This window comes from Labrus bergylta, chromosome 13 (assembly GCF_963930695.1).
Source record: "Labrus bergylta chromosome 13, fLabBer1.1, whole genome shotgun sequence".
Taxonomy (NCBI): Eukaryota; Metazoa; Chordata; class Actinopteri; order Labriformes; family Labridae; genus Labrus; species Labrus bergylta.
The window spans coordinates 16,980,327-17,006,890 of record NC_089207.1 but is presented as its reverse complement, the minus strand read 5'-3'; the positions used below and the strand labels follow the sequence as shown (position 1 = coordinate 17,006,890).

Genomic DNA, 26,564 nt, shown 5'->3' with positions numbered 1-26,564 from the left:
TTGCGACTGACTTGCAAGTTATTTCATTAGCATCCTTTGTTAAGGGCACATTTAAAGAACAGTATACTTCTACTCCAATATATGCAGAGGCTATTCACAAATCTAAACTTTAAATCAAGTATAAAACATCAACAAGCAATGTCATAAGTGGCAACTGCTAACCTATACTGTATATACATTTAAATAATCAAACAACTTAATATAATGCAGACAATCTAAACTTTAAATCATGTATAAAAGATTATCTACCCAACAGTAATAATTAATATTGGCTTCACCTTAATAAGTGGCAACTGCTAACCTATCTGTATACATAAACAACTTAATATAATGCAGACAGGGGCTATTGTACTGTAAACTTTGACCTCTGATCCTGCAGTTATTGTTGTCATCATATCAAATCCAGTGTTTTTGATAGTGTGGAGCTACTTTTCTTCATGTAAATGGTTTTAGCTATTCTTTCATTATTTCAAAGTGACACTTGGCAACACAGATGCCAAAAACATGTCTTGAACTGAAGCAAATGTACTTGCACAGGTATTTGAAATGCAGTTAAATCGCCTGTAAAGTGAAGCACATGCTCCATTGAACTTGCCAAGCCATGACGGTCTTTACTGCAGCAGTCAATAGGGCTCCATAAGTATTTGCACAGTATCGAAATGCTTTCACTTCTCCAGTATAAATAAACGTTATGTAAAGTTAAAGAATCAATGCGCTGTTGTCCAAGTTGACAAAGCTAAAAAGAAACCTGGCAAGCGGATAATGTGATGGATATTAAAAGGTGAGATAATTAAATAAGCACAACACTGCAAAGTCAGAACATACTGCTTTCAGATCACATTATTTACCTCAACTACTAAACATCAACTTGAAGACACACATTGGTACTATCAAAATAGTGCTCAAAGCATTGACAACAACATATCTACACACACCTCCTTTGAGCATGTTGTGTTGGATAAGGCTGTTGGATTTGCAACACCTCTACCACATGACTACCCATGGGTTGGTTCCAGCAAAGCAGAATTATGAAAGGCACCCTCTGCAGGGGCATGAAGCTCAGCTATTTCAGTGTTCCAGATTAATTAATGGAGCAGATTAAAAAAGTCAAAAGTGATTTAGCAAACCCTAGAAATATAATCTTACAGTATATGCAATTCATTCTTCAGGTGCTTTGGTACATGGTGTATTAATGTTGGGTCTTTATAAATAATATATCAATGCTCTTTCTGCATGAATTTAGTGGTCAGTTAGCGGTCACTCTAAAACATAATTAAAACAAGCTAATGGTAATGGTAGCTATGTAAGAAGAGGTTTTCCCAGCACAGTTGTATTTAAGGGCTAAAAAAAACAAAGTATAAAATATATGCTTTTTACTGGTGGGCCAGTTTCAAAAATATTATATGGGAAACAAATTGTCATGTAGCATTTTGTTAAAGCTGTGCTGGGCAACTTCAGAAGAAACAGCAAGATTAAGCAATTAAAGATCTCCCAAAAAGAATGCTTAGTTCGGTCCTTCAAACTCATTGATAACACAACAGCCTCCTCACGACTGGTACTGGTATGGTTTTCAAAAGAAAGAAGGTTTGGGAGAGGAGTCCATCGTTGTCATTGCTAACAGTATTGTTTTTGTTTGTTTTTTTCCATACTAAACTAATTTCTCTAATTTTTGCTTTTTGAAGATTCTGCTCACGTAAATGAGCACATTTATGAAGAGATCATTTTAATCTGTTTGAATTACATGATTGAAGGGCCTACATTGTAGGTCTAGGCCTACATTATATTACATTCAGGGAAGTAACCAAACATTGCCCCCTCCGCTGTCCCTTGTAATTATCCGAGACTTGGTTGTTGTTTTTTTTATAATTTGTTGACCATTTGGTCTTAGTTGTATAATATTTGTTTTATTATATTAATATTTGCAACTTTTAAATAAGGTTTGTTGTAGATGACACCAAAGTGTGCCTTAAAATGTTTTGAGACCAGAAGCTTGCTCTTCTGCTCACATTTTTATTGCAAAGTCTCAAGTAAGCTAAGCAGTCTACCCTGCAGTGGCCACCTGAACTATCTTTAGCCCCTGCTGGCAAGTGAATGGAAGTGCCCGACTTATCTTCACTGCTGTCATCGAGGCAGCCAGTATTTTTAGGGGACAGCAGCAGCTGCAAAAGCATTTAACGGTATTCCATGAACAATGACACTTGGGGTGTCTAAGGCCTGAACGACACAGAGATTGGGGAACCACTCTGAAGTTTTAGACGAGAAGCTGCTGTGGATACTTCTGAATTCTGTTCTTCAAAGATGTAATGGATTAAATGTTGGGATCTTTGAGGAGAGCATGTGTCTGAATCTGAAATCAACTTGGGACATAGCTGAGCCTTCTGGAAACGGGAGGCATTGCTTCTTACCTCGAAGAGAGATCGCAAGTGCAGAATGTATGTTGACGGTCGTTCCCTGCGACTGATGCGAGGTAGGTCATGTGAGGGGTACACAGCAGAGCTTCACAAGGGGCAGAGGTCATTCCAATTAAATGAGACAAGTAAACACGGGGTTAATCTCTTCTCTTTAAACCTCCAGAGGGAATATTGAAGACATTGTCCAAACTATGGAAATGAAACATTCTGAAATGTGAAAAAAGTTATTTCAAGCAAATTATAAATGTAAACATACAATTCTATCAAATGTATGTCAAATTGTGTATTCAGTGGTATTCAAACATTCAGTTGGTCAGTTTGAAGTGTAAGACTTTGATGTTTGTGTGTGTTGGTATTTGAATAATGTCATCATTTCAATGTGAGCGTTATCATAAAGATACTGTAATCAAATATAATGTTTATGGAAACAAAATGGTTTCATTACAACCATCCTGACAACATTTTCTCTTACTTAGATCTTTCTTAATCAATAGGACTAAGCTACAAAGTAAACTAAACTTACCGATATGTAAATATAATATCTTATTTGATAAATTTATGTTTGATATCTACTCAAGGAAACGTTTTTATGAAAGACAAGATTAGATAAATGGTAAAAAAGGGGATTATAATCTAAAGCAAGAGAGTAAATAAAGTGTAAAGCAAACAATGTCTAGAACTCCTATTTATGAACATGACAAACTATTTCAAACATCAAATTTAGAAAAGGAACTCCCTGACAGACTTGCCAACAAAGAGTGTGATGGAAGCGCAGCGTATTTTGACTACAAGGTCTCCTGGGTGGGCAGACTGTGATATTAGCCTGTGTTTGTGTGAGCACGCGGGTTTTAAAAGCCTTCTTTGTGATACCTGACACACACTCCCTCGCAAGTCTTTATTTAGGGTGTACTATATTAAGCACTTTCCCATTGAAATACAGCACCAGCTGTAGCGGCTATGTGTTGTGGCTGCTATTGCAATAGGACATAGGATGTTCCCCTCACACTGCTCGCATGTGTTTTTCTCTCATGCAGACAGATCTAATTCAATTAGACCTAATAATCATACCATCCGTTCGTGCTGCCACACATGCACGTAAAGGCTGAGTGTTTGAATGACAGAAGCTTTATTTCATTCCAAATGATTTGGGTTCATTACTTTATTTATGGAAGGCTTTTCATATTATTGTGTAACATATACAGTCAGTTCATATGATAAACTGCAAATATGATATGATCAGAAGCACTGCTGTTCTATATTAAAATTATCCATAGGTTCCTTTTCTTTTTCCTTTCTTTTTTGATTATAGACATTTTTCCTGCAGAGGTTGGACTGTCATGCCCGCGTGAATAACTCCCACTGATTACACTCCTGGACAGCTTAGCATAAGAAGAGGCTGACAAGGAAGCAGCGATGGATGTGTTTGGAGGTGCACCGCGTTTCTTGGCCTATCCAAGACCTGTGGTGGTACAAAGCGGAACTGATGCAGTCCTAAAGTGCCAAATTGGTGGGGATCCCAGGCCTGCAGTTATCTGGGAGCGAAACAATGAAAAGATTGACCCACAAGGACGATACAGGGTCTTCGAGGACGGAAATGTTTACAATCTTATCATTTCAGCCGTCAACACTGAGGATAGTGGCCAGTACATTTGCAAAGCAAAGAACAGCATTGGGGAAACATACGCGGCGGCCACACTCAAGGTCGAAGGTGAGGCACAAGAGATGGAGTTGAGAGAGGAAAATAAGCCACGATTCCTCATCAAGCCTCTCTCTACTCGTGCTGGTCGTGGGGAGGATGCCGTCTTCTCTTGTAAACTCTGGGGAAACCCAAGACCCGAGGTTGTCTGGGAAAAAGATGGCAGAAAACTCAATGAAATATTTGAAAGCACACATTTTAGTGTTGGCTACCAGGACGGTGGATGGTTCCAGCTCAAGATCTTTAAGACTCGTGCACCTGATGGTGGTGTATATACGTGCAAAGCAAGGAATGAGTGTGGGGAAGCGTTAGCTGGAGCTGTATTGCTCGTTGATGCAGGCCCAGGACACGAGGAAGAAGGTAATCGCAATGGCTACACAAATGGCCCCTGGAAAACCCACCAGGGAAAACAAAGAAGTGGGAGGCAAGTTCCAAATCGGCTCAAAGATGACACCATGACCAAGTCAACTAAAGTGAAAATGTTTGCAGTGACAGAGGGCAAACATGCAAAATTCCGCTGCTTTGTGACTGGGAAACCCAAACCGGAGATCATTTGGAGGAAAGATGGCAGACTGATACTCTCTGGAAGGAGGTATTTGTTATACGAGGACAGAGAGGGATACTTTACACTTAAAGTTCTGTATTGTAAGCAGAAGGATAATGGAGTTTATGTTTGTGCTGCTTCAAATACTGCGGGCCAAACCCTCAGTGCCGTACATCTCTCCGTAAAGGGTAAGTTAAGATCCATTTTTGGCGCTTCAGGGTTTTTATGTGATAACATGTTTAGAATTTGAGTGAATGCATGCAGTTGCAACCTGTTATGGTTTGTGCAGTTAGTAAAGGAGTGAGTCAGGGTGTGGTGGCTTACAGTATAGGGTTTCTATCCATTTGATGCTAGCATGATGTCAGTGAGATATATTCAAAGAGGTACTCTGAGATCATTTATTGGGGTAAGGCCAGAAAGGGAGGGCAAAGTACATCTTTAGGCTGTATGGCGCTTCAAAAAAGCAGAACATTTTGAATGATGTTCTTTTTATGCACTGAAATCATTTTTCAATGAACAGACATTTTACAAACATGTCCACTTGTTAACAAAACACAGGGTCAAAATCCCAATATTGTTTGGTATTGCTATAACATTTTCTATCTACCGAAAAATGTATTTGCTAATTCAAATCTATATTTTCCAGATAAAATAATAATTATTATCTTATTATTCAAGTTACAGGGTAGAAACAAAGGTGACCAATGTTTTTAAATAGCAAATATAGCATAAATGCTAATGTCATGAGGCAGGTTTATGTTTAAAAATGCTTCTTAAGGGTATTATAAGGATATTAGGCTTTGTATCATCAGTCAGTTGACTTTATAAAAGGACAGGTCAGGGAATATAGTGAAGCCCTATTTGACACCAGCTTCATTAAAATCTATTCAGTCTTATGTTCGGTGGAGGATTAATGAACTGCATTAACAATCTTAAATTTGAGCCAATAGATATCTGAACAGACAAAGTTCACCAGGTGGATTCCACCAGCAGCATGATGTCTGCAGAGTCACTTAACTTGTGAAAGGTCCTGGGGGGTGGGGAGTGGTCCATGTGATCGAAGTCTTTGCAAAGGGGATCATATTTCTAACATGGCCCAGAGAAGTCCAAACTCATGGCTCCAAAAGATAGTATTGTATTGTATCTATCTGAAACATGGAAAATAACAATGATGTATGATTAACTGTCTGTCATGGCTTGAGGGTAGATTCAATGTAATAAAGTAGTTGGTGAACATATTTCAACAGTTGTCTGTGTGGTAAACTTGACTTAAAATATTAACAAGATAAAGAAATAAAGAGCTTTGCACACAGACAACTAAATAGAGTTCACATTCTTTTGTTTACAACTGTCTGGTACTGTCTGTTGGTGTCAGTTACGAACAGTTTATTTTCTATCTAACACCCTGATGTGTTAATGACCTTTCCATTCCTCAACTAAATGGGCCACTTGTCTCATGATTCTGCTCATCTTGTTTGCTTCACTGGAATTTACTGCCAACTATATTTCAATTTACAGTGTTTACTACAAGGACGTAAATGTTGTGCTGTGTGAATCTTCACAGGATAGACTGCCTGTAGACTTGTAATTGATAAAGTAGACGTAATGCTTCTTATAAACTGCATATAAACTTGAAAACTAGATTTTCAGTAGCTGGTCATGCACCATTAGCTTATCAAAACTGGTGTTTTTCCTCCTCCTTGGTTTCAGAGCCGCCTGTGCGGTTCAAGCAGCCCCTCATTGATCTAGAGGTATGGGAACGAGATTTGGCAATTCTTGAGTGTGAAGTTCCAGAGGACTCTGTTTCCATCACATGGTATCTGGAGGATAGACGACTGCAGCCAGGGGCCAAATATGGAATGGAGGAGTGGGGAACAAAACGGCGATTAACTATCCGTGACATCGGAGTGGACGATGACGGGATTTACCTCTGCGAGATGCCTGATGGGGGCAGAAGCATTGCAGAGGTTGCTGTGAAAGGTAAATATGGAAGAAAAAACTCCTATGAAAGCATAACGCAAGTAAAAGTATATTCAAACAGGTTAACATTATTATGCCCAAACTTTCTTAATTTCCTGTGCCATTTCGAACGCAGAGGCTGCAAAGCCTCGGACTAAAAACTTTCACTCATATTTTTACACTGTCTTCTGACTTTCCTTAATTCCACTGAGCCAGTTGGGCACTGCAAATGCTGGAAAAATCGCACAGTAAACAAAGTCTGAACTGTTGATGTTTAGTTTATGAAACTATGTCTACAGTGCACTGTGGCTATTGAAAGATATATGTTGAGGGTGTTCATTTGATAGAATAAAGAAGTTATCTTAATAAAATGCTGGTTTCCTAAATCCAATGAAGAACAGTTGTTGCCCAACTTAATCAAAACCTTTACCATAGCAATGTTAAATCTAAATAGAGTTTTGTGTTCGCTTTTGAAGTATTTTCTAAAGGCCCTGACAACAGATGTCCTGACAACATTGGTCTCTGTTCAGAAAACAAAGGGAATCAAATGACAGTAGCCAATTCTGTTGAAGTTTTGCCTTTTATTGTGAGGAGTCACTGACTTGTGTTTCCTTGTAGGGACAATTTTGCGCAAGCTTCCAAGAAAAGTGGATGTATTGGAAGGCGAAAATGCTGCTTTTTGTGTTGAAGTTGAAAAAGAAGAAATGGACATACATTGGTACAAAGATGGTGTAGAGCTCCGTGAAACACATCAGACCATCCTGAAGTCCTTTGGTCGCACTCACATCCTGGTTTTCGTCAACACAATGCCTCCAGACTCAGGCCTTGTGACTTTCCTTGTAGGCAAATCCAAGACTTCCTCTCAGCTAAGAGTGAAAGGTACGGTGTCATTTGTTAAGTACCGGTAATACATTCAAGATCCACTATTTTTCAAATTGTTTAACATGTTTTAGTAACTCAAGTTCAAAAGGGCATTATTGGAAAACTGGTTTTCCCTGTTTCAGCTGCAAGACACTGTCCTCCCAGTTGTCCGGTGGGTGTGCAAATCAACACAGAGCGTGCTAATGCAGCTCTGCTCTCATGGGTTCCTGCTCAGGACTCACGAAAGAACCCTCCATCTGGATATGTGCTTGAGCGACAGGAAGTGGGCACTGGCTCACAGGAGTGGCTACAGTGCCTGACTACTGACTCTGCAACAGCTGTGGAGATCCTTGGTGACAGCGTTCCATGCGAAGCTGATTATCGATTTCGTATTTGCAGTGTAAACAAATACGGAAAGAGCAACAATGTTGAGTTCCCCAGGGCTGTTCACTTAGGTAAGTTTGGTTAATTTTTAGACACAACAGTACATCATCAATTAAACCTTGTTTTTACTCAAGTCATTAAACCTCCACATGGTTGATGTAACATTTGTTAATAAATGGATTTTTTTTCCCAGTCCCAGTTGCAAGAATACAAGCTCCTTTACAAGACGCATTGGTGCCAGAGGGCCAAGACGCTCTCTTCTCTATTGAGCTCTCGGCTTCAGTTATTGGTACATGGTTCTTAAATGGTACTCAGCTCCAGGAGGATGACCGTTGTTCAATGCGTCGATCAAGAACTCACCAGTCTCTTCGAATTCGAGGAGTACGTGATACAGACAATGGAGCTGAGATCACTTTTATTGCCTATGGCATCCGGGATTCTGCAGCACTTTACATTCAAGGTATGTACGTCAATGTAAATGTTCTCATACTGAGTAAGTGTCAAGATTAATTTAAGATTTATTGGGATTTTGTTTATTTCGTTTTAACTGTGCTAATGTACGTATGTGAAAAATTATCTGGCACAATCAATAGAATATGAAACTAACACCCTGTGTCCTTGCATTCATTGACAGAGCTAGGAAATAAAAGATGTATGTAAATTGTTTTTCTTAAATTTGCAGCTCCTCTTGTCAAGTTTTCACCCATGTCAGAAATGGATCGAAACAAATTTGTAGAAGTTGGGAACCCTATTGTACTCTACTGTGAGCTGTCAGACCCTGCAGCTCCAGTGAACTGGTACAAGAATGGGGTTGAATTACAAACAATAGAGGGTCTTCATATCCAATCAGAGGGCACCATGAGAAGAATTGTCATCCAATCAGCAGAATTCTCACATTCTGGAGTTTATTGCTGTGATGCCATTGATGATGTCATCAGGTTCAATGTGGAAGTAGAGGGTGAGTGGCTTGAGTTTCTTACTATACTGATATCTTCCCAGAGACTAACCACCTTCTTCTTTTTCATTCAAACATACAATTGGTTATCTTTCTAAAGTCTGAATTATTAAAGAGCACCATAACCATCTATTGAAATATCTAAATATCCATAGCCCCACCTGTGAAGTTTTCAGCAATTCCAGATGCTGAAAGGAACAAAACCATCCAAGCAGGCTGTCCCATTGTTTTACAATGTGAGCTCTCAGATCCTTCTGCCCAGGTGTACTGGTACAAAGATGGGGCAAAGCTCCATCCTCAAACTGGAGTAGATATTCTAACTGAAGGCTTGGCAAGAAAACTGATTGTCCATTCAGCAGAATATTTCCACTCTGGGTTATATTGCTGCAAGACAAAGGGTGACACCATCATGTTCAGTGTGGACATCAAAGGTGATTTGTTTTACCTTACGCGACTTGAAACATTAACAAGCTCTCTTGACCAAAGCAACTAACTCTGTTGACACTCCTGTTTGTTGTCTGTTGCCTTCCTTCTTGGCATTCATTAAAAGGGTAACTCAGCTGAAACATTTTCTTTGATTGCATTACAGCATGTTAGCAATGTAGTTGCTAGTAGATAGACTATGATGAATAATCTTAAAGGCTGGTATGAGGCTGAATTGAGGTTGACATGAGCTCTAAATATATCTATAGCTCCACCTGTGAAGTTCTCAGCAATTCCTGAAGAAATGAGGACCAAGTCGATCGAAGCAGGATGCCCTATTGTACTCCAGTGTGTGCTGTCGGATCCTGAGGCCCATGTTTGCTGGTACAAGGATGACAGCCAGCTTATTTCAAATTCTGGAATAGAAATCACCTCAGAGGGCAACAACAGGACAATAGTGGTTCAGTCGGCAGAGCTGTCCCACTCTGGTGTATACAGATGCACCACACAGGATGATACAGTGGAGTTTCAAGTGGAGATCAAAGGTGACTTTACACTTTTTATCTTGTGCGTTAATATAGTAACCCAACATCCTCTTTATAGATGCAACTAATAATCCCTGCTTCTACTGAACGTGGTTTGAAGGACTGTTTCATGCGCATAACCTTTAAGAACTTTTAACGCACCAGATATTTTTTTATAACTTCTTGTTTTGTGCCTTGAATTCTAAGTCTCCAAACCCCTTTTCTTATTGTGCTCAGCATTTTCTATCTTTGTACCATATTCCTGTCCATAGACATGATTTTATATAGTTTTCCTGAATTTCCAATGCTAGCATTACCAGTGACATACTCGACTTCCTTTGATGTTGAGAGAACCCAGTCACTTGAAGTGGGCAAGCTTTTGGAGCTGAAATGTGAGGTTGCAGACTCCACTGTGCCTGTCTGCTGGTATAAAGACGGCGTAAAGCTCTTTCCTCAGAATGGTTGGGATATACAGAGTAATGGCACATTGAGGAGACTCATTATTCCATCTGCTGAGCTTTTGCACTCAGGGCTATACAGCTGCCAAACCTATGATGACACTATCCACTTCACTGTGGATATCAAAGGTGATTTTTATTTTAATTTGTTGAATCTTAGAGCAAATCCTAGAGCTTCCTAGAGACTAGTGCAACTAATATTTACAGTATGCATATCCGTCTGTCTGTGTTCATGTGATGTTTTGTGTGAAGTTGTAACTGTTTCTTAAACCATGGTCAAATTAATCTCTACTGACAAAAGAAATATTTCTGTGTGATCCTTGAAAAGAAAAGTTTTCCTCCCTGAATTTGGTCAAATACAAACTTAAAGTTTCCTGTTTGGGAAAGCTAAATCTATGACCCAAAAATAAGACTGTAATTGTGCCCTGTCAAGACTACAATTATAATATTAATCATCATCTTTAGCTCCAACGTTGCTGTTGTCGCCCTTGCCCTCGCCAGAGGTTGCGGAGACGCAGTCACTTGAAGTACCCTGCCAAACTGCATCAACATGTGAAACCTCAGAACCTGCTTCCCAGGTGTCACAGCAGAGGGACAAAGAACATGATTCAAACAGAGAGCCTGATTTTGAAATGGAAGGCATCAAGAAGACCCTTGTTATCGAACCGACTCATCCGTCAAACTCTGGAGCATACTATTGTGCAACAGCAGACGATGTTGCCCAATTAATAGTAAAAACACAAGGTGATTTTTTTGGTAAATGTGTTTAATATTGTAGTTATCACTAACCATTTATGTAGCTTCTGTCTGTCTTCTTACTCGTTACAAGGATGAACTAATATGTATGGAAGTTGTGACGATATCTTTTTTTTAAGTCAGTTTTCCTTTAATGTAGGGTAATGCACATTCATATTTTGCTTCCAATGATTGTCTTAGTGCCACCTCAAACATATCTGACTGGTCCTGAAGTTGAGAAGTCTGCTGAAGCTCACTGCGCAATTGTTCAGCAATTTGAGATTTCCGATCCCATTGCCAAAGCCTGCTGGTACAAAGATGGAACTCAGATCTACCCAAAAAGGGAAGCTGACTGTGAATTACAGAGCATCAGCAAAGCTTTGCCTCTTCAGTCACAAGAAATGTCTGATGATGGGAGGTTCGACTGTGAATCATCTGGGGATGCACAGCTAGTTGCAGACAAGAAAGGTGGTGTTCCACATTGTACCTGCACAATTAATAATCAAGTATTTAGTTTCATACATGCAGCTTTCACCTAGCTCATTGTTTTCTTTTTGGCTTTGTCCAAACAGCAGAGCAGTGTCACTTTGGTAACAAGATTGGTGAGATAGCTGATGAATCTGGCCAATACACTCTTGATGTCAAAGGTGATTTGATATATTTCAACATCAGTCATCCATGTTAACCCATCACATAAATGCATATAACAGTAGTGGTGCATTTTACCATTAGCACAATCATTAAAGGCATCTGTACTTTTTTCTGTCGAAAATTGCTTTATGTCATTTTGAATTATGATTTCATGTAATCTTTTGCAGTTCTTGGCTCGTAATCCATCATATGGATGTTAATAGCTGAATCGCTGCTCTTCATACTAACATAAATGTTGTGTTTGTCAAATAATTCTTCATTTTAACAGCCATCTTTGCTTGTAACAAGCAGCTTGCAAGTCTTGAAGTCCATCTTATATCTTATTCATCACCAGATCCTCTCATTCATTTTGCTGCCCCAAACATCTCCTCTTGCAATGACAACGAACTCTTATCAAAATGAAGAAAACGTATGTTCTTTTTAGGTTTTTGGAGTGGTAGAGGACAAACTGATGGTAGAACGCATTAGGAGTCAGATGAAGGGGGAAACATAGGAGCTCAATCTCAGACCAAGACTGGTCGATCTTCTTGTTTGTCTTTGCAATGAACTATCCCATAACTTCATGCTAACCCACACTGATGTAAAATTCTGTTGTGAGAAGAATTATTGAGACCATCAATCCACTGAAAACCTTTCTCTGTGTACATCACAATGCTTATAGCGACAACGCCAAGGCTCTCTTCTGACCAAGAACAGAGGTCAACTGAAGACGCTTCTCCTGACGCCATTGACTGCATATTGGCCAAATGTAATACTGGCATCTCTGGTGGCAAGACAGGAGATCCAAAGACATATGAAGAACATTTTGGTTACATACCAACTTCTCAGTCAACACATAAATATACAAACTGGATTACAACTAAACAGCAAAAGGAACTCCCAAACATTCAACAAAAAAACAATTGTCAATCTCCAGTTAACTCTAACTCCATAAAGCCATCAATTACACAATCTGACACATTCTGTCGCACTGAAAAGCCCACAGAATATACAGGTGAGGAGTGTATTCATTATGTACAGCATGCAGTGGCCCCATCAAAGAAGCTTGGTCTTTCTTTGGATACCGTCTTCCAGACAGATGAGTTCTGTAATTTAAAAAAAAATGCACCTGTTGAATCAGGGATATCTACGATCGAGACTCTTACTGGCCAACCAGAGGAGCTGCATAGTTCAATACAGATGCCAGCATTCAACTCAGAGCGAGGTGACACCGAACAGACTTCAGCTGCCCATTTAGAGCATTTAAGTAACCAGCTAAAGTTTTCAAAAGTCAAGTCAGATTGTAATTTCCCCAAAACTGCAAATCTGTTGATGGAATCTGTTGAGGAACCCTCTAAATCCTCACATACTGCAACTGACCAACCAGAGGTGCCTTTTACCTCCTTATATACGGCAACTTTCCAATCAGAAGACTGTTTCAAATCTTCACAGACTGCATTCGTCCAATCAGATGAGTTTTGTAGCCCCATACAGACTTCAGCTGTCTTGTCAGAGAGACTTCTTGATTGCTTACTAACTAAAGGTATCCAAGAGGGGCCCGGTGACTTATTGTATACTGCAACTGAAAAATCAGAGGAGCTAAAAAGGCACCTACCAACCTCAGATGTACAGTCAGGAAGGATTGATAACTTACCGAAGACTGCATTTCTGCAAGCAAAGGACTTGTTTTACTCTAAAGAGGCCAAAGCTGTCCAATGTGGAGAACATTACAGCATGCAACAGTCTGCATATGCCAGATGTGACAACCTCCATCACCGAAAACAAGCACCATCCAACCATTCAGAGATGCTGTGCCAGTCCATGCAGGCCGAAGCAGTCCAAGCAGGGTGTCATCCCATCACCAAGGCCACAGAATACCAGGCAGAAAGCACAATTAACTCTGTGCAAAGTGCATCTACCCAGTTGACAGAGCCTTGCTATGTAAAGAAGACATCTACTGTCCAATCTGAAGAGATCTATCTATCAAGGACATGTGACAGTCACTGGAGTGACCATGTCACTGCAAATAAGGTGGCTGTTGAAGGTGATTTAAATGGTCAGCATTATCAAACAAAAATGGTCAGGCAAAATTTTTAAATTTTGTAAAACGAAGAGATTGCTCTTTGCAATCCTTGAGTGATGCCAACTTCTACATTTAGTTGCTTAATTTTGTTGTACTAAAACTACTTCAGTGGCCAGTGTAAAATATTTTAGCTTGGGTGGTCTTAGGAATAAATAAAAGATAGGGACAATAATAAATAAAAGAGCCTCAAATCCTAACTTGAATGCCTAGTTATCTCAAATCTAACCAAAGGTAGCCCCTGTGAGATTACTAATAACTTAAATATTATATTAAATAGGACTTATTTTAACTCTGAGGGATTATTGGCATGACTAATCTTGATTTGTGATTTTGTTTATTTGTTGTTTGAAAGCATAATTTCTGATCTAGTCAGTAATAGTGATGCAACTTTCTCTTAATGTTACCAAAACATCCCCAGCTTCACCCGTGAGAATTACAACACTTTGTGTGGCTGAGAGGAACAAGTGTGTTGAAGTTGGTGAATCCATAGTCCTGCAATGTGAGATATCAGATCCTAATGCTCAAGTAACTTGGTACAAGGATGGAATAAAACTACCTGAAGCAGCTGGGCAAGACATGCTGGCAGAGGGCTCTATAAGGACACTGGCTTTCCAGTCAGCGATGATGTCTCATGCAGGGATTTACATCTGCAAGACAACAGATGATGCAATGCAGTTTCATGTGGATGTTAAAGGTGAAAAATGCTATTTCTACCTTGTTTTACAAGTAGATGTTACGAAGGGTAAAGACCCTATAAATGCTAATGTTGCAAACATTGAATGGTGTCTTTACATACAGTAACTGACAAATCCTCATACTCATTGTACCTTAAAACAACTGTAGGCTCTATAACATATGGACTGTAAGAAGAACATTTGAACACTTTAACTCAAGAAATTATTTTCTATCAACAACATTAGTGCTAATAATATAGTAGAAAATCAACCCAAAATGGAAGGTTACAGATATTTATATTATTATATTGATATTTACATAAAAAAAAAAAATCTGATACCACTAGTTGAGGTGTCAGGCTAAGGTAGTGTTGATAGTTGTGAAGTACGGACCTGCAACCCGCACTGTCAACCTCCACTGGTCACTTAAACTGTCTTAAACTGAGGAGTTTTATAAATCATTCAATCACTCCACAAGGTTTATTTATTTTATACCAACATTTTTCTCTAATGCTTGATTATGACCTAATAAAAAGTTACACCGGCAGCCTGGCCACATCACTATGTATCCCAGCATGTAATGCGCAGCCAAGCTGCAATTTGCAATACACAATATGATAAATAATAGAGAGATAATAATAATTAGATAGATTATGGCGTCATAAAAGTTCTTCTCTCAGCATTTGACAGTGGTATGTTGGTCACATTGGTTTATAGGATGCAGCTCATTTTTAGATCAAAGGAAGGCATTAAAAGTGTGTCTTATACACTGACTTTTGTGGTATTTGATATGTAAAGTAACATTCTGAGTTTTTTCACTTAAGGCCATATTGTCCTTCTGGGTATTTCCATTGCTATGATTAGGCACTTTTTTCCACAGAATATTGAAAGAATTCCAGGAAAGCCATCATAGCTTTTTCAGAGAGATCTTTGGGAAAAATATATTCTTTGGTTTAGGCTGAAAACAAAGTTGTTTGACCAATGATAGGACTCTAGTCCTACTTATTAAATGATTGCCTGCAAACACGCTTTAGTTTTTTAGTTACTTTAGGCTTTTATTCATCTAACCTATAGCTTTATTGATATATCTTATTATATTTCAATTGTAAGACACTTGTGACACTAAATTCATTTTGTACAATTTTTAATTTAGGTCCTGAGAAGTTTGCAATTTCAGGTTAGAATAAAAAAAAAAAAATTCAATATTTTAGTAGTTTTTAAGAGCTTTAGTTTCAGCTTTTATTTGCTTCGTTCGGTATGTTTTATTGACAAATTCTGTTTCACATTTAATCTTGTAGCACCACTTCTGAAGTTTTCAGCTTTAATGGAGGCTGACCAGAAACAGACAGTCATGGCGGGCTGTCCCATTGCTCTGCAGTGTGAGCTGTCAGACCCCACTGGACAAGTCAGTTGGTACAAGGATGGAACACAGCTCCTACTTCAGAGTGGAGTAGACATCCAGTCAGAGGGAAGTGTGAGGAGTCTAGTTGTCCCATCAGCAGAGAGGGCTCACACTGGCATATATCGTTGTGAGTCTAAGGATGATGACATCCAGTTTGCTGTTGAAGTAAAAGGTGATTCTTTGAAACTCTGTAGAGCTTTCACTGCTTTGCACTGCCAACTAACGATAACAGTGGGTGATCTTTGTAAAATAACTAAACAGAAATAAATCTGCTTAGCCAATTTGGTTGACTAATCCAAAAACGTAAGCAACAAATTCACACCAACATAATAATTGTGTTCATTTTAGATCCAAGGTCATAAACATTTAAAACTTCTTACCTGTGGAAAATGTGTGGAAATCTTTCTAATATTGTGTTAAACATGCAGCTTCACTATGCAGCCTCTTATTATGCATGACTCACATCTTAAAAAAAGGAATTAATGTGTGTCATATAGGGATGTGGTTCTCAACTGGTGGCTCAGGACCCAAAGTGGGTTGCGAAGCTGTTTTCAGTGGGTTGCCGATGAGTGCCTGGGGGAAAAAAAAGTCACAAAGTCTTTGAAGCACTTTTATAACAGGTTTGTTTTGTTGTGTCTCTTTGTTCTGTCATGTTTTGTTCTGTCTGAGGTCCAACCTGCAATGCTATTCATGAAGTAAATCTGATTGGTTGAAAAATATGAGAAATTTGGGTCACGATTTCTCATTAAGGAGTTTGCTGGTGGGTCCTTAGGCTGGACCAGTTGAGATCCATTAATATAGGACACTAACCGAACACAGCTATTCTCTGCCATAAACAACCACTACCTGTGCTCATTCAACGCTTCTTAGATGGTGGACAATAACTTTGGATAACTCTTGATTCTTGCTCTTCAACACTTTTTTGTCAGATGTTTGGTCATTGTGAAGGTCCTTGTTTTTGTGTTTTGTGATGCTGTGTCTCAAATATCTTCTCGACTGAATATACAAGATTTTTAAGTAGTTCAAGAAATGTATGCGGTTTATTAAGACACTCTTTTTGCAATATCTGAAACCTATAGCACTACCTGTGAAGTTCTCGGAGCTTCAGGAGAGGCACAGGAACAAGTCTGTGGAAGAAGGCTGTCCCATTGTCCTCAGCTGTGAACTGTCTCATGACCCTTCTGCTCATGTCCAATGGTACAAGGATGGAATGAAGCTCCTGCCACAACACAATATGGAAACACAGTCAGACGGTCTAACAAGGACACTACTCATCAATTCTGCTGAACACATGCATGGTGGCACCTATGAATGTTCCACATCAGATGACACCATCACATTTAAAGTGGATGTAAAAGGTGATATTCTATCTTCTTTAATCTCCTAAACATACCACGACTGTCTTAGTCTATAGTGAGTGATTTGTTTTGAATGTCCATGAGAGCATGTTATGACTGAACAAGTTTTGTCCACTGAGTGAATTTCGTCTCTTATCCAAAACCCCTGTTGTTCCTCTCTCTTAGGCCGATCGCCAAAGATCATGCCAGTCTCACTGTCAGAAAAAAACAAGTTGATTGCAGTTGGTTGTCCAATTATCCTACAGTGTGAGGTCTCAGACCCTGCTTCCCAGGTTTCCTGGTTTAAAGATGAGGTGGAGCTTTTTTGCAAAACTGGCCTTGATATGAAACGAGGCGGCAGCGTGAGAAAGTTAATGATTCATTCTGCTAAGGTCTCTGATGCTGGCCTCTACAGCTGTAGCCTCGCTGATGATGTTGTGACATTCCATGTGGACGTTGAAGGTGATTTGCTTGTCTTGAGCATATTATTGTGTTTACAGGTTTCAGATGAACATTTAAGGATCCTCTTTATCACCCTTATCTGTACACTTATTTACCCAAATATCAGTTTAGATACATATGTAATATTGTATAAAATCCCCAAATACTTACAGTTAACGTGTTAAAATAACCACAACAAAAACATAATGTGCACAGCACTACTTGTCATGATATTCTGACAGCTTAACAGCAGTACTCTGAAAATCTTGTAATACCCACAGCTACTCCTGTGAAGTTTTCCACACTTCCAGAGATTGCAAGAAAGAAATTTTTTGAAGCAGGCTGCCCAGTTAAGCTGCAATGTGAAGTCTCAGAGCCAACTGCCCAAGTCTATTGGCACAAGGATGGAGAACAGCTACCTCCAGAAAGTGAATATGAAACCCAAACCAAAGACAAACTGAGAGCGCTGATTATTCAATCAGCAGAAGTCAGACACTCTGGGGCGTACAGCTGTGAGGCTGCAGATGACCGTATTGAATTCAAGGTGGATGTTGCAGGTGATCTACATACTTTGAGCTTTGTCATATTAGCTAAAGTTTTCTTAAGTCTTGGCTACCACAGCAACATTGAATAGAATTCTAAACCATTGTGTACTTAAGCTCAATCATGTATTTTGAATTATACAGCTGGACATACTTTTAAAAATATATAATTTGTGAGGGCTTACAATAAATGGATCATAGATAAGTTCATAAAGGATGACATCAGATTCAAAACTGATAGCTACCGGTACTAAAGTAATGCCAGTTATATTTTCAGCAACCTGTTGAATATCATTACATCCAGCAACCTGCAGTAGGCAACCTGCTTTAGCCAAGCAAAGCTCTGGTAAATAGACTAGTCTCCAGCACAGGCAAAGTTAGCGATAAGCAAAATATAATACTAGCACATTGGAGCCTTAAGCATCCATACAGCCAGATGTCTTATGAAGAATGTTGGAGACCACAACTCCAAAGCAATACTAAAACTGTGCTTTCTGCTTCAGTCGCGTGTATAAATGTGCATTTGTTTGCTAACATGTTCACAAAAAAATGCTGTTGAACAACTCAGTCCTGTGATACATGTAGTGGTCCAATTTTTCTCTATTTCTGAACATGTCCCAGGATGCCACTGCCTGCAAGATGCTGAGCACAGCATCCTGCACGCAGAATGTGCTTGGTACTGTAATCAAAACTTATCAAGTACCATTTGCAAGATGCTGCAAACCTCCTGCCCTGGAAGGGAATTAATGCTCTATTTCCTGGATTAACAAATGCAAAATAATATATCAAAAGACAGTCAGATGAAGACAGTGCAGCAAGTCAATCTGGTTTTAGCCATTTAAACTGTTCCAAAGCACAATATTGTCAATATGAAATAGAAATGTAATTTGACTCATTGGTCATTACACTGGATCACTGATTGCATGGCAATTCATGTGCAAACCTATCTCAACACAAAATATTTGTTTTGTGGTTAAGCCAAACAATATTGACAACAGTTTGTCAAATCTGAAATCAAAATTTTGAGTCCTGTCACCTATAAATCCAAGTATGTTACATAACAGAGCATTCAATGAATTGAAATTCCTATAGCACCGGTTTGATTCTCAGCTGTTCCAGAGGCTGAAAGGAGCACATCTGTGGAAGCAGGCAGTTTGATCAAACCTCAGTGTGAGATCTCAGACCCAAGAGGCCAGACCTGCTTGTGTGAGGATGGGGTTAAACCATTGCCAAAATCAGAAATAAACATTATTTCTGAAGGAATTAAGACGACAAAAGTTGAGGAATCGACCATGTCTTCATGCTCTGGCGTGTACAGTTGTAAAACTGATGATGAATCAGAAATCAACGATTTCCATGTGGAGGTGAAAGGTGATATGCTTTTTCTTAGAAAGATGTAATCATTGTAGTTCCCTTTTCAGACCCATAGAAACCTGATCATCATCATATCTTTATAGCTCATTTCCCTTTAATTAACCAAATTCTAATAATTGTTTAGTCGTTCCATATGCATTCTGAACAGTCATGGCCAGTGAGGAAGAATTAGCATGAATTCTGATGAGTCTGTTTTTTCCCCAACAGACCAACAGCTACTGCATTGCTTCAGTGCACTACTTCAATTTTTTCTTTGCTCTAAAAAGGATTAACACCCACTTAAATACCCATCATAACATCTATGAAAAACGTAGATAGCAAGGCTTTTCTAAGCTCTGAAACACCTGGCCTTACAGCTGAGCTGCTGCATGTACTACGAGCAAAAACAATAAGAGATACTTTCAAGCAAAAACTTACTGTCTTTGTGATATCTTTTCTGCAGCACCACCGGTGACATTTTCTGAAATCCCAGAGGAGGACCTCTTCAAGAGTGTTGTGGAACAAGAAGAGCTTGTTCTGTCTTGTGAAGTATCTAGGGCTGATGGTGTTGTCCAGTGGTACAAAGACGGAATTGAGATGCAACAAAGCAATAAAATCACTATCAAAGCAGAAGGCACCCAATGGAATCTCACAATCCATCAAGCCCAATTGTCTGATACAGGCACCTACTCTTGTCGTGCAGGCGACAATGTTTTGCTGTTCAAGGTGAATGTACGAGGTAAGATAACAGCTATGATTAATGAAAATACAAATGACCAAATGTTTTAATTGACCTAAGTTTAAATAGAAATAATAGTCCAATGTCATTTGTTCTTCATTCATAGAGCCTCCAGTCATGATCACTTATCCTAAGGAGGATGTCCATCTTGATCGTCATGTCCCTGAGGAAATTATTCTAAGCTGTGAATTGTCTCGTCAAAACGGTGCCGTCAGCTGGTACAAAGATGGTCAAAAGCTGCAAGAGAGCGAGAACATAAAACTCAAGGTTGAAGGCCCTTATCGACGTCTGAAGATTATTTCAAGTGGAGTTGAGGATTCTGGGGAATATGTCTGTGATACAGCCGACGATTCAATATTCTTTCATCTAACTATTACAGGTAAAGTAAAGTGTTTGTGAAAACATTTGAGAATCATACAAAAAAGGACAATGAGTAGATGTTCTTATTGAAGGTATCAGTATGCTTAAAGAAAAAAAATTGTGTTAAGTGTTTATAGCCAATTTTGAATGTTGGTTGAAGGGGAAATTGTAGGAAATCCCCACTCAGTATCACAGACTTTCTCCTAAAAAGCATTTGTCTTGATTCCAATAGTTGTCAATCTCAGAACATAGTAATAACTGGGATCTTTCTTCTCTATGCAAGTTATTGTTGACAGGGACACTTGCAACTTGAGTCCTATGAAGAGTTGACCACTTTTACGACCATCATTTTATCCATACTCATACAGTATGCAAGAAGGATTGAAAAATAAATTAATCAGACTGGTACTGATATTGCATTTTTGCCAGTGCTTTTTGGGTCTTATCTTGATGACAATATCTCTGTGCAGAACCTCCAGTGCGCATTGTGTCCCCAAGTCAGTCCCAAATGGAGCTGTGCCAGCAGACCTCTGAGAGGATGGTACTGAGCTGTGAGATCTCCCGGCCTAATGCAGTGGTGCGCTGGTACCGAGACGGACTTGAAGTGGAGGAGAACGACAACCTCATTCTCGAGGTGGATGGTGTCTACAGAAGACTTATAATACCTGAAACTACAGTCAAAGATTCAGCCGAATACGTCTGTGATACAGCAGATGACTCCATGACTTTCTTTGTCAACATAGCAGGTGAAGAAAGCTTAAGAATAAAAAAGGGTCATCTTTTTTCTATGTTGAAGGGATTTTAACAAAACGTTTTCTTATGCAGAGCCTCCTGTCCGCTTTGTACGTCCAAGGAAGATGGCAAGTAGAGTGGAGATGGTGGCTGGGGAGACTCTTGTTCTAGACTGTGAAGTTTCCAGATCAAATGCAGAGGTCAGCTGGAAGAGGAATGGGGAAGAAGTCGAAGACTCCAGAAATATCACCATCCTTGAGGATGGAGTCATTCGTCAATTAACCATTCACTCACTCGTACTTGAGGATACTGGGCAATATGTCTGCGATGCAAAGGATGATGTGATGGATTTCCAAGTAAAAGTGCAAGGTAGGCAACTATACTTACTGAAAAAACGATATGGGATCTCACAGTTTTGACAGAAGACAAAGTTCCAAAAAAGAAGTTCCCTATATTGTGCAATCATGATCCATGTGTTATGAGTACACATTTTTCTCTAGTTGGAGCTATATCATTTAATCAAATGTATATGCTCTCTACCATACAACTTACTTTTAAAGAGTAGTTAAGATGAAAAATTCTGGACAGATGATAAAAAGACAAAATATTTTGTAACTCAACAGAATTTCTGTTCTTTCCTTTTCTGTTCATTTTCAGAGTTGCCTGTAAAAATTGTTGGCAAAACCGATGCAAAAACAGAAAAGCAGTTCTTAGTATCAGATGACATTATTCTTGTATGTGAACTATCAAGATCCAATGCCTCTGTCAGCTGGTACAAAGATAATCAATTAATTGATGAAACTGAACGATACTGTAGCGAGGAGCAAGGCGTTTTCCGATCACTGGTTGTCCTTAATGCTGGGCTGGAAGACTCAGGAGAGTACATCTGTGATGCAAAGGATGATAAGATGGTCTTCTATATCACTGTTAAAGGTGATCATATGATTAAGCAATACATTTGTTATCTGTGCTTCCTTGATTAAGGAGGAAAATAATGCAATGTCTTTTTTACGTACAGAACCTCCAGTGCAGATTATTGGAAACTCAGGCAACCCAGAGCATCACATTCTGGTGGCAGGAGATGACCTTACTCTGGAGTGTGAGGTGTCTCGGCCCAACGCCTCTGTTCAGTGGTTGTGGAATGGCGATATACTGAAACCAGACACTCGAATAAAAATTGAAAGCCATGATGTTGTGAGGAAACTTGTTCTCTCTGGACTTCAGCCCTCAGATTCTGGAAAATACATTTGTGATGCCGTCGATGACAAATTGATAACAATTGTCGAGGTCCAAGGTAAGACCAAAATGACATCTCACAAATATCCAATTTCACGAGTCCTGTTTGATTCACTCAATGTTTCAACATGCAAGTTTCTTTGTAAATCTCGCTTTCCACAGAGCTCCCTGCTAAATTTGTGAATAAAAATGAAAGTAGTAAAATCTCAGCTTATGAGAATGAGAGTGTCACATTGTGTGCCACTGTGAGCCGTGAAAGAGCTAATGTCCGGTGGCTAAAGGATGGCCAACTGCTGAACCAGGACAACATTCACATTTCCAGTGAGGGTATTACCCACAAGCTCACCATTAATCCCCTGCAGCTGTCAGATTCTGGAGAATATGTCTGTGACGTAAATACGGATGAGATGTATTTCAGTCTTTTAGTAAAAGGTGAGAACTCAACCCTGCTAAACAAAATGTCACCTCTATTTACATTTTTACATTTTTTAACTGTGAGAATCGCAAAGTTATTATCTCTGGAATTATATGATTTTTGTGTACACATCAGAAATGCCAGTGAAATTCATCAGACCTTTGGAGAACATAGTGTCTTTGAAGGGCAATAGCCTAATATTATGTTGTGAGATCAACAAGCCCAAAGGAGATGTCCAGTGGCTAAAAGACGGCCAAGAGATCCCACCCAGCCGCCGGCACACCATACGGGCACAAGCTCGAGAGCGAAGCTTTACTATCCACCAACTACAAGATGAAGATGCAGGAGAATATGCCTGTGAATCCACAGATGACAGGACCTCAGCCACTGTCACTGTAGAAAGTAAGTCAATTCTAAATCAGCAAACTTTAAGGCTTGTCAGAACTGAAAAAAGTGTAAAGCACAGTGAATCTAATTTAGATGAATGCTTTGCCTTCAGCTCCCTGCCTTGTTGAGTTTATAGCGGAGCTCCGTAACACCACGGTCCGTGAAGGAGAAGACGCAGTATTTAAGTGTGTGGTCTCACCAGAGGACACTCGGTTGGTGTGGCGTCTAAATGGCAAGCAAGTAGCTGTGAATGAGCGCACTCCCATTTCAAGCAATGGACTATGCCACATGCTCTGCATCCACAACTGCAGGGTTTCAGATAGCGCCAGAGTGACAGCTGATGCCGAGGGGTTGGTATCAGAGGCAGAACTCCAGGTTCAAGGTGAGTTGAGGCCCCTTACATAAGAACTTTCAGTATACTCCATCAAATCATAGAAGTTCCAAAATTTAACAATCATTTACTGTTAAAATACCTCATATGTCTCTGGTGGTTATCCCTGTATGCTCAACTGTGAGCAATTTTTAAAAATACTGGTGTGAATGTGAACATAAACGCAAGAGATTTTGAATGGTTGAGTAGCATTAGCATACATTGAGAGAGAAATATTGACCCTTTAGATAAAATTCAATTTTTGAAGAGTGACGGTCAATGTTTGGCAGCTTCTCCTGTTAGGATTCCTCCAGTAACTGACACAGACAAGTGGCTCTGTGGTTTTGATGTTTGACACAGCAGGGGGAAAGTCTCCTCAGACCGTTTAACTTGCTCAATGTGTTGTACTTGCACTGTCACTTTACTGATCTTCAAATACTTAAACATTGACATTATGCAGTTATCTAGTAACTTGCTTAATTCGCTTTTAGAGCAACAGGTGTTGTTCACCAAGAAAATGGCACCGCTTGTAGCTGAAGAGTACAGTGAGGCCACTCTAGAGGTGGAGGTGAGTGTGGATTCTGGCGAGGTGCAGTGGATGAGGCAAGGGGTGCTGATCCACCCGGGAGCCAAGTACACCCTGAAACACAAAGGCCAACTACACAGCCTCCACATCCACACACTGGCCATGTCTGACCGGGGCACCTACAGCTGTGAAACCCTCCATGACCGCACGCAAGCCCAGCTCACAGTGGAACGTGAGTGTGCACATGTTCTCACTATGCCCCGTTGCTGTTTGTTTACCGGCGTTGCCGACGACTCCAACTCTTGCCATTGCTTCTTGTGAAGGCAAAGCTCAATTAACTGAGTAAGAGTAATTTGAGTGACTGGGGACCAAGGTGGCACTTGTACTGGAACATGATGGCAACCAACAGGTGATAGCCTTACAGCCCAAGCAGACTTTCAGACCAGAGTTTCTGTGTTGACAAGATCTATAAAGTCTTTTGATTTCCAATGTCAAATCCTACCGAAGTTCAATGAGGAAATTATTGATAAACAACAAGACATCTCTGTTAAATAACAAGAATAAAAACTTACAAAGTACAATTTTACCAACAAGCACCACTGTGTGTCTTAAAATACCAAGCTTGAGACACTATAACATTGACATCTTGTAGTGATTAAGACGTACTTATGCTTGTTTTTCTTGGTACGGGCTGCTTATATTTCTTCGTCCTATGATCCACAGGCCAATGGTTGAATTAAAGGCTGTTCTTTCAACACTAGTGTGGGTGGGAAGGGGACAGTCAGGACTTCAGGCTGCTGTTGGCACCTCCTATGAATTTGGATCTCCTCTCATTGCATCTAAATTTATACACTGGCCTTCAAAACTAAGGTTGTTGTCATCAGGTCTCCAAAATAAACACTCCTTTTTTTTCCACAGGGAATGCTCGTCTGTGTTAGAATAAGTGAAAAATGTTGGCAGTTTCAGATGTGGCTTTTGTGTAAAGCCCCATACTCAAATGACTAAAATATCCGCTTGTCAATGTGTGCCAGCATGGATTGTTTAGCTGCAGACTGCTGCCTATCCATTCTGCAACAGAGATCGGACACCATGTCTACGGTGTTAGGGTGGAATGGGGCCAATCTTTCAAACATTACCTTTGTTAAACTACTATTTGGTTTTCATTATACTGGAAAGCACTAACATAGAAAGCACCCACAAAGTATTCTGAATGTAGCTATGTCTCCAAAATTTTCTTCACAGCTCGAAAAATCACAATGAAGAGAGGGCTGACTGACATTAAAACCACAGAGAGAGAAACAGCGTCTTTTGAAGTGGAGCTGTCCCATCCAAATGTTCCAGGCACCTGGACAAGAAACGGAATCAAACTGAAGCCGACAAATCACTTCCGTATGAGTGCCAAAGGACCAGTCCACAGCCTCACCATCTCTAACCTTTCAGTAGAGGACACTGGCAGTTTTATGTTCTGTGTAGAGAATTTGAAGACAACTGCAAGACTTGTTGTGAAGGGTAGGTCATTTTGAAAAATAGATTATAGGGATATTTTAAAACGAACGAAAAAGATCTGATTTCTAAGTTGTAGCAATGTATACAATTTATCATGTCTGCTGCTGTGACACAGGCTCATAATGACTGTCTACATCATCCTTATTTTGTTTGAGTTGTTGTGTGACTTTGGTGTTATGAAGAGTTGAATGGATCCAACATACTGTAGTACAAAAATGAAGACACACTAACCAGTAGTGGTAGTGGTAGAACAGTGTCTTCTGTGTTCTGCAAGGTAAAATTGAAGACATTGTTTATGAAGTCTGATGACTTCGAAGAGAGCTATGTGACTGTTTCCAGTTCTTGAAAAAAGGGTTCTTACCTTAACCAAATAGTCTTAACTCTGCACTGATCCTATCTGTGATGTTGTCTGACAGTTATATGACAACAGAAGCCTGTCAGTGGTAAGAAGAAACACTTCTTATGGGAGGTACTTTTTTTCAGGAACAGTTGGCCTAAAAGATTATGTTGAAGCCATTACAGCCCACCAATGTACTGCCAGATTATTTATATAACTTTTTGTATTAATCAAAGTAATAAGATACCAGGTTAAAATTGGGTCCAGGTTTTAAAATATCAGACGTTCCCTTAAAAAATGGACTCAAACGTTATTCTAGGCAAATAACCACTTTTACTACTAAATAGTATGAGGAAAATTAACGTATATTTTAAAACATCTTATTTATTTTTCAGCTCCCAAACCATGTACAGTACAGAGCAGTACTCAAATGCCAACCAATGGAGGCACCATAATAGACTACAGTGACGGCTTTGCTACTGTTGCCTTCATCCAGTCTCACATTACAAACACAAATTGCCTAGCATGACACATTGAAAAGCGG

At 39.5% G+C, this 26,564-nt stretch overlaps 1 protein-coding gene across 6 annotated transcripts in view; it reads left to right on the top strand.

Moving 5' to 3' along the window:
• Window positions 1-2,216: 2,216 nt before the first annotated feature.
• obsl1b (obscurin like cytoskeletal adaptor 1b) overlaps window positions 2,217-26,564 on the top strand; it is a 33,968-nt gene continuing 9,620 nt past the window's right edge. The window contains exons 1-18 of one of the 6 annotated variants that reach the window (XM_065962022.1): window positions 2,217-2,467; window positions 3,721-4,839; window positions 6,362-6,631; window positions 7,229-7,489; window positions 7,615-7,926; window positions 8,049-8,315; window positions 8,538-8,813; window positions 19,876-20,151; window positions 20,258-20,530; window positions 20,982-21,257; window positions 21,337-21,612; window positions 21,901-22,176; window positions 22,262-22,537; window positions 22,642-22,911; window positions 23,030-23,296; window positions 23,394-23,663; window positions 24,143-24,409; window positions 25,420-25,686. In XM_065962022.1, the coding sequence (XP_065818094.1) occupies window positions 3,825-4,839; window positions 6,362-6,631; window positions 7,229-7,489; window positions 7,615-7,926; window positions 8,049-8,315; window positions 8,538-8,813; window positions 19,876-20,151; window positions 20,258-20,530; window positions 20,982-21,257; window positions 21,337-21,612; window positions 21,901-22,176; window positions 22,262-22,537; window positions 22,642-22,911; window positions 23,030-23,296; window positions 23,394-23,663; window positions 24,143-24,409; window positions 25,420-25,686 (5,395 nt within the window). In that variant the 5' untranslated portion in view covers window positions 2,217-2,467; window positions 3,721-3,824. Of the gene's footprint in view, window positions 2,468-3,720; window positions 4,840-6,361; window positions 6,632-7,228; window positions 7,490-7,614; window positions 7,927-8,048; window positions 8,316-8,537; window positions 8,814-13,972; window positions 14,358-15,635; window positions 15,912-16,818; window positions 17,098-17,262; window positions 17,539-17,798; window positions 18,075-19,178; window positions 19,431-19,875; window positions 20,152-20,257; window positions 20,531-20,981; window positions 21,258-21,336; window positions 21,613-21,900; window positions 22,177-22,261; window positions 22,538-22,641; window positions 22,912-23,029; window positions 23,297-23,393; window positions 23,664-24,142; window positions 24,410-25,419; window positions 25,687-26,564 lie in introns of those variants that run through there. The other 5 variants (XM_065962016.1, XM_065962019.1, XM_065962018.1 and 2 more) reach the window with 5 other exon arrangements.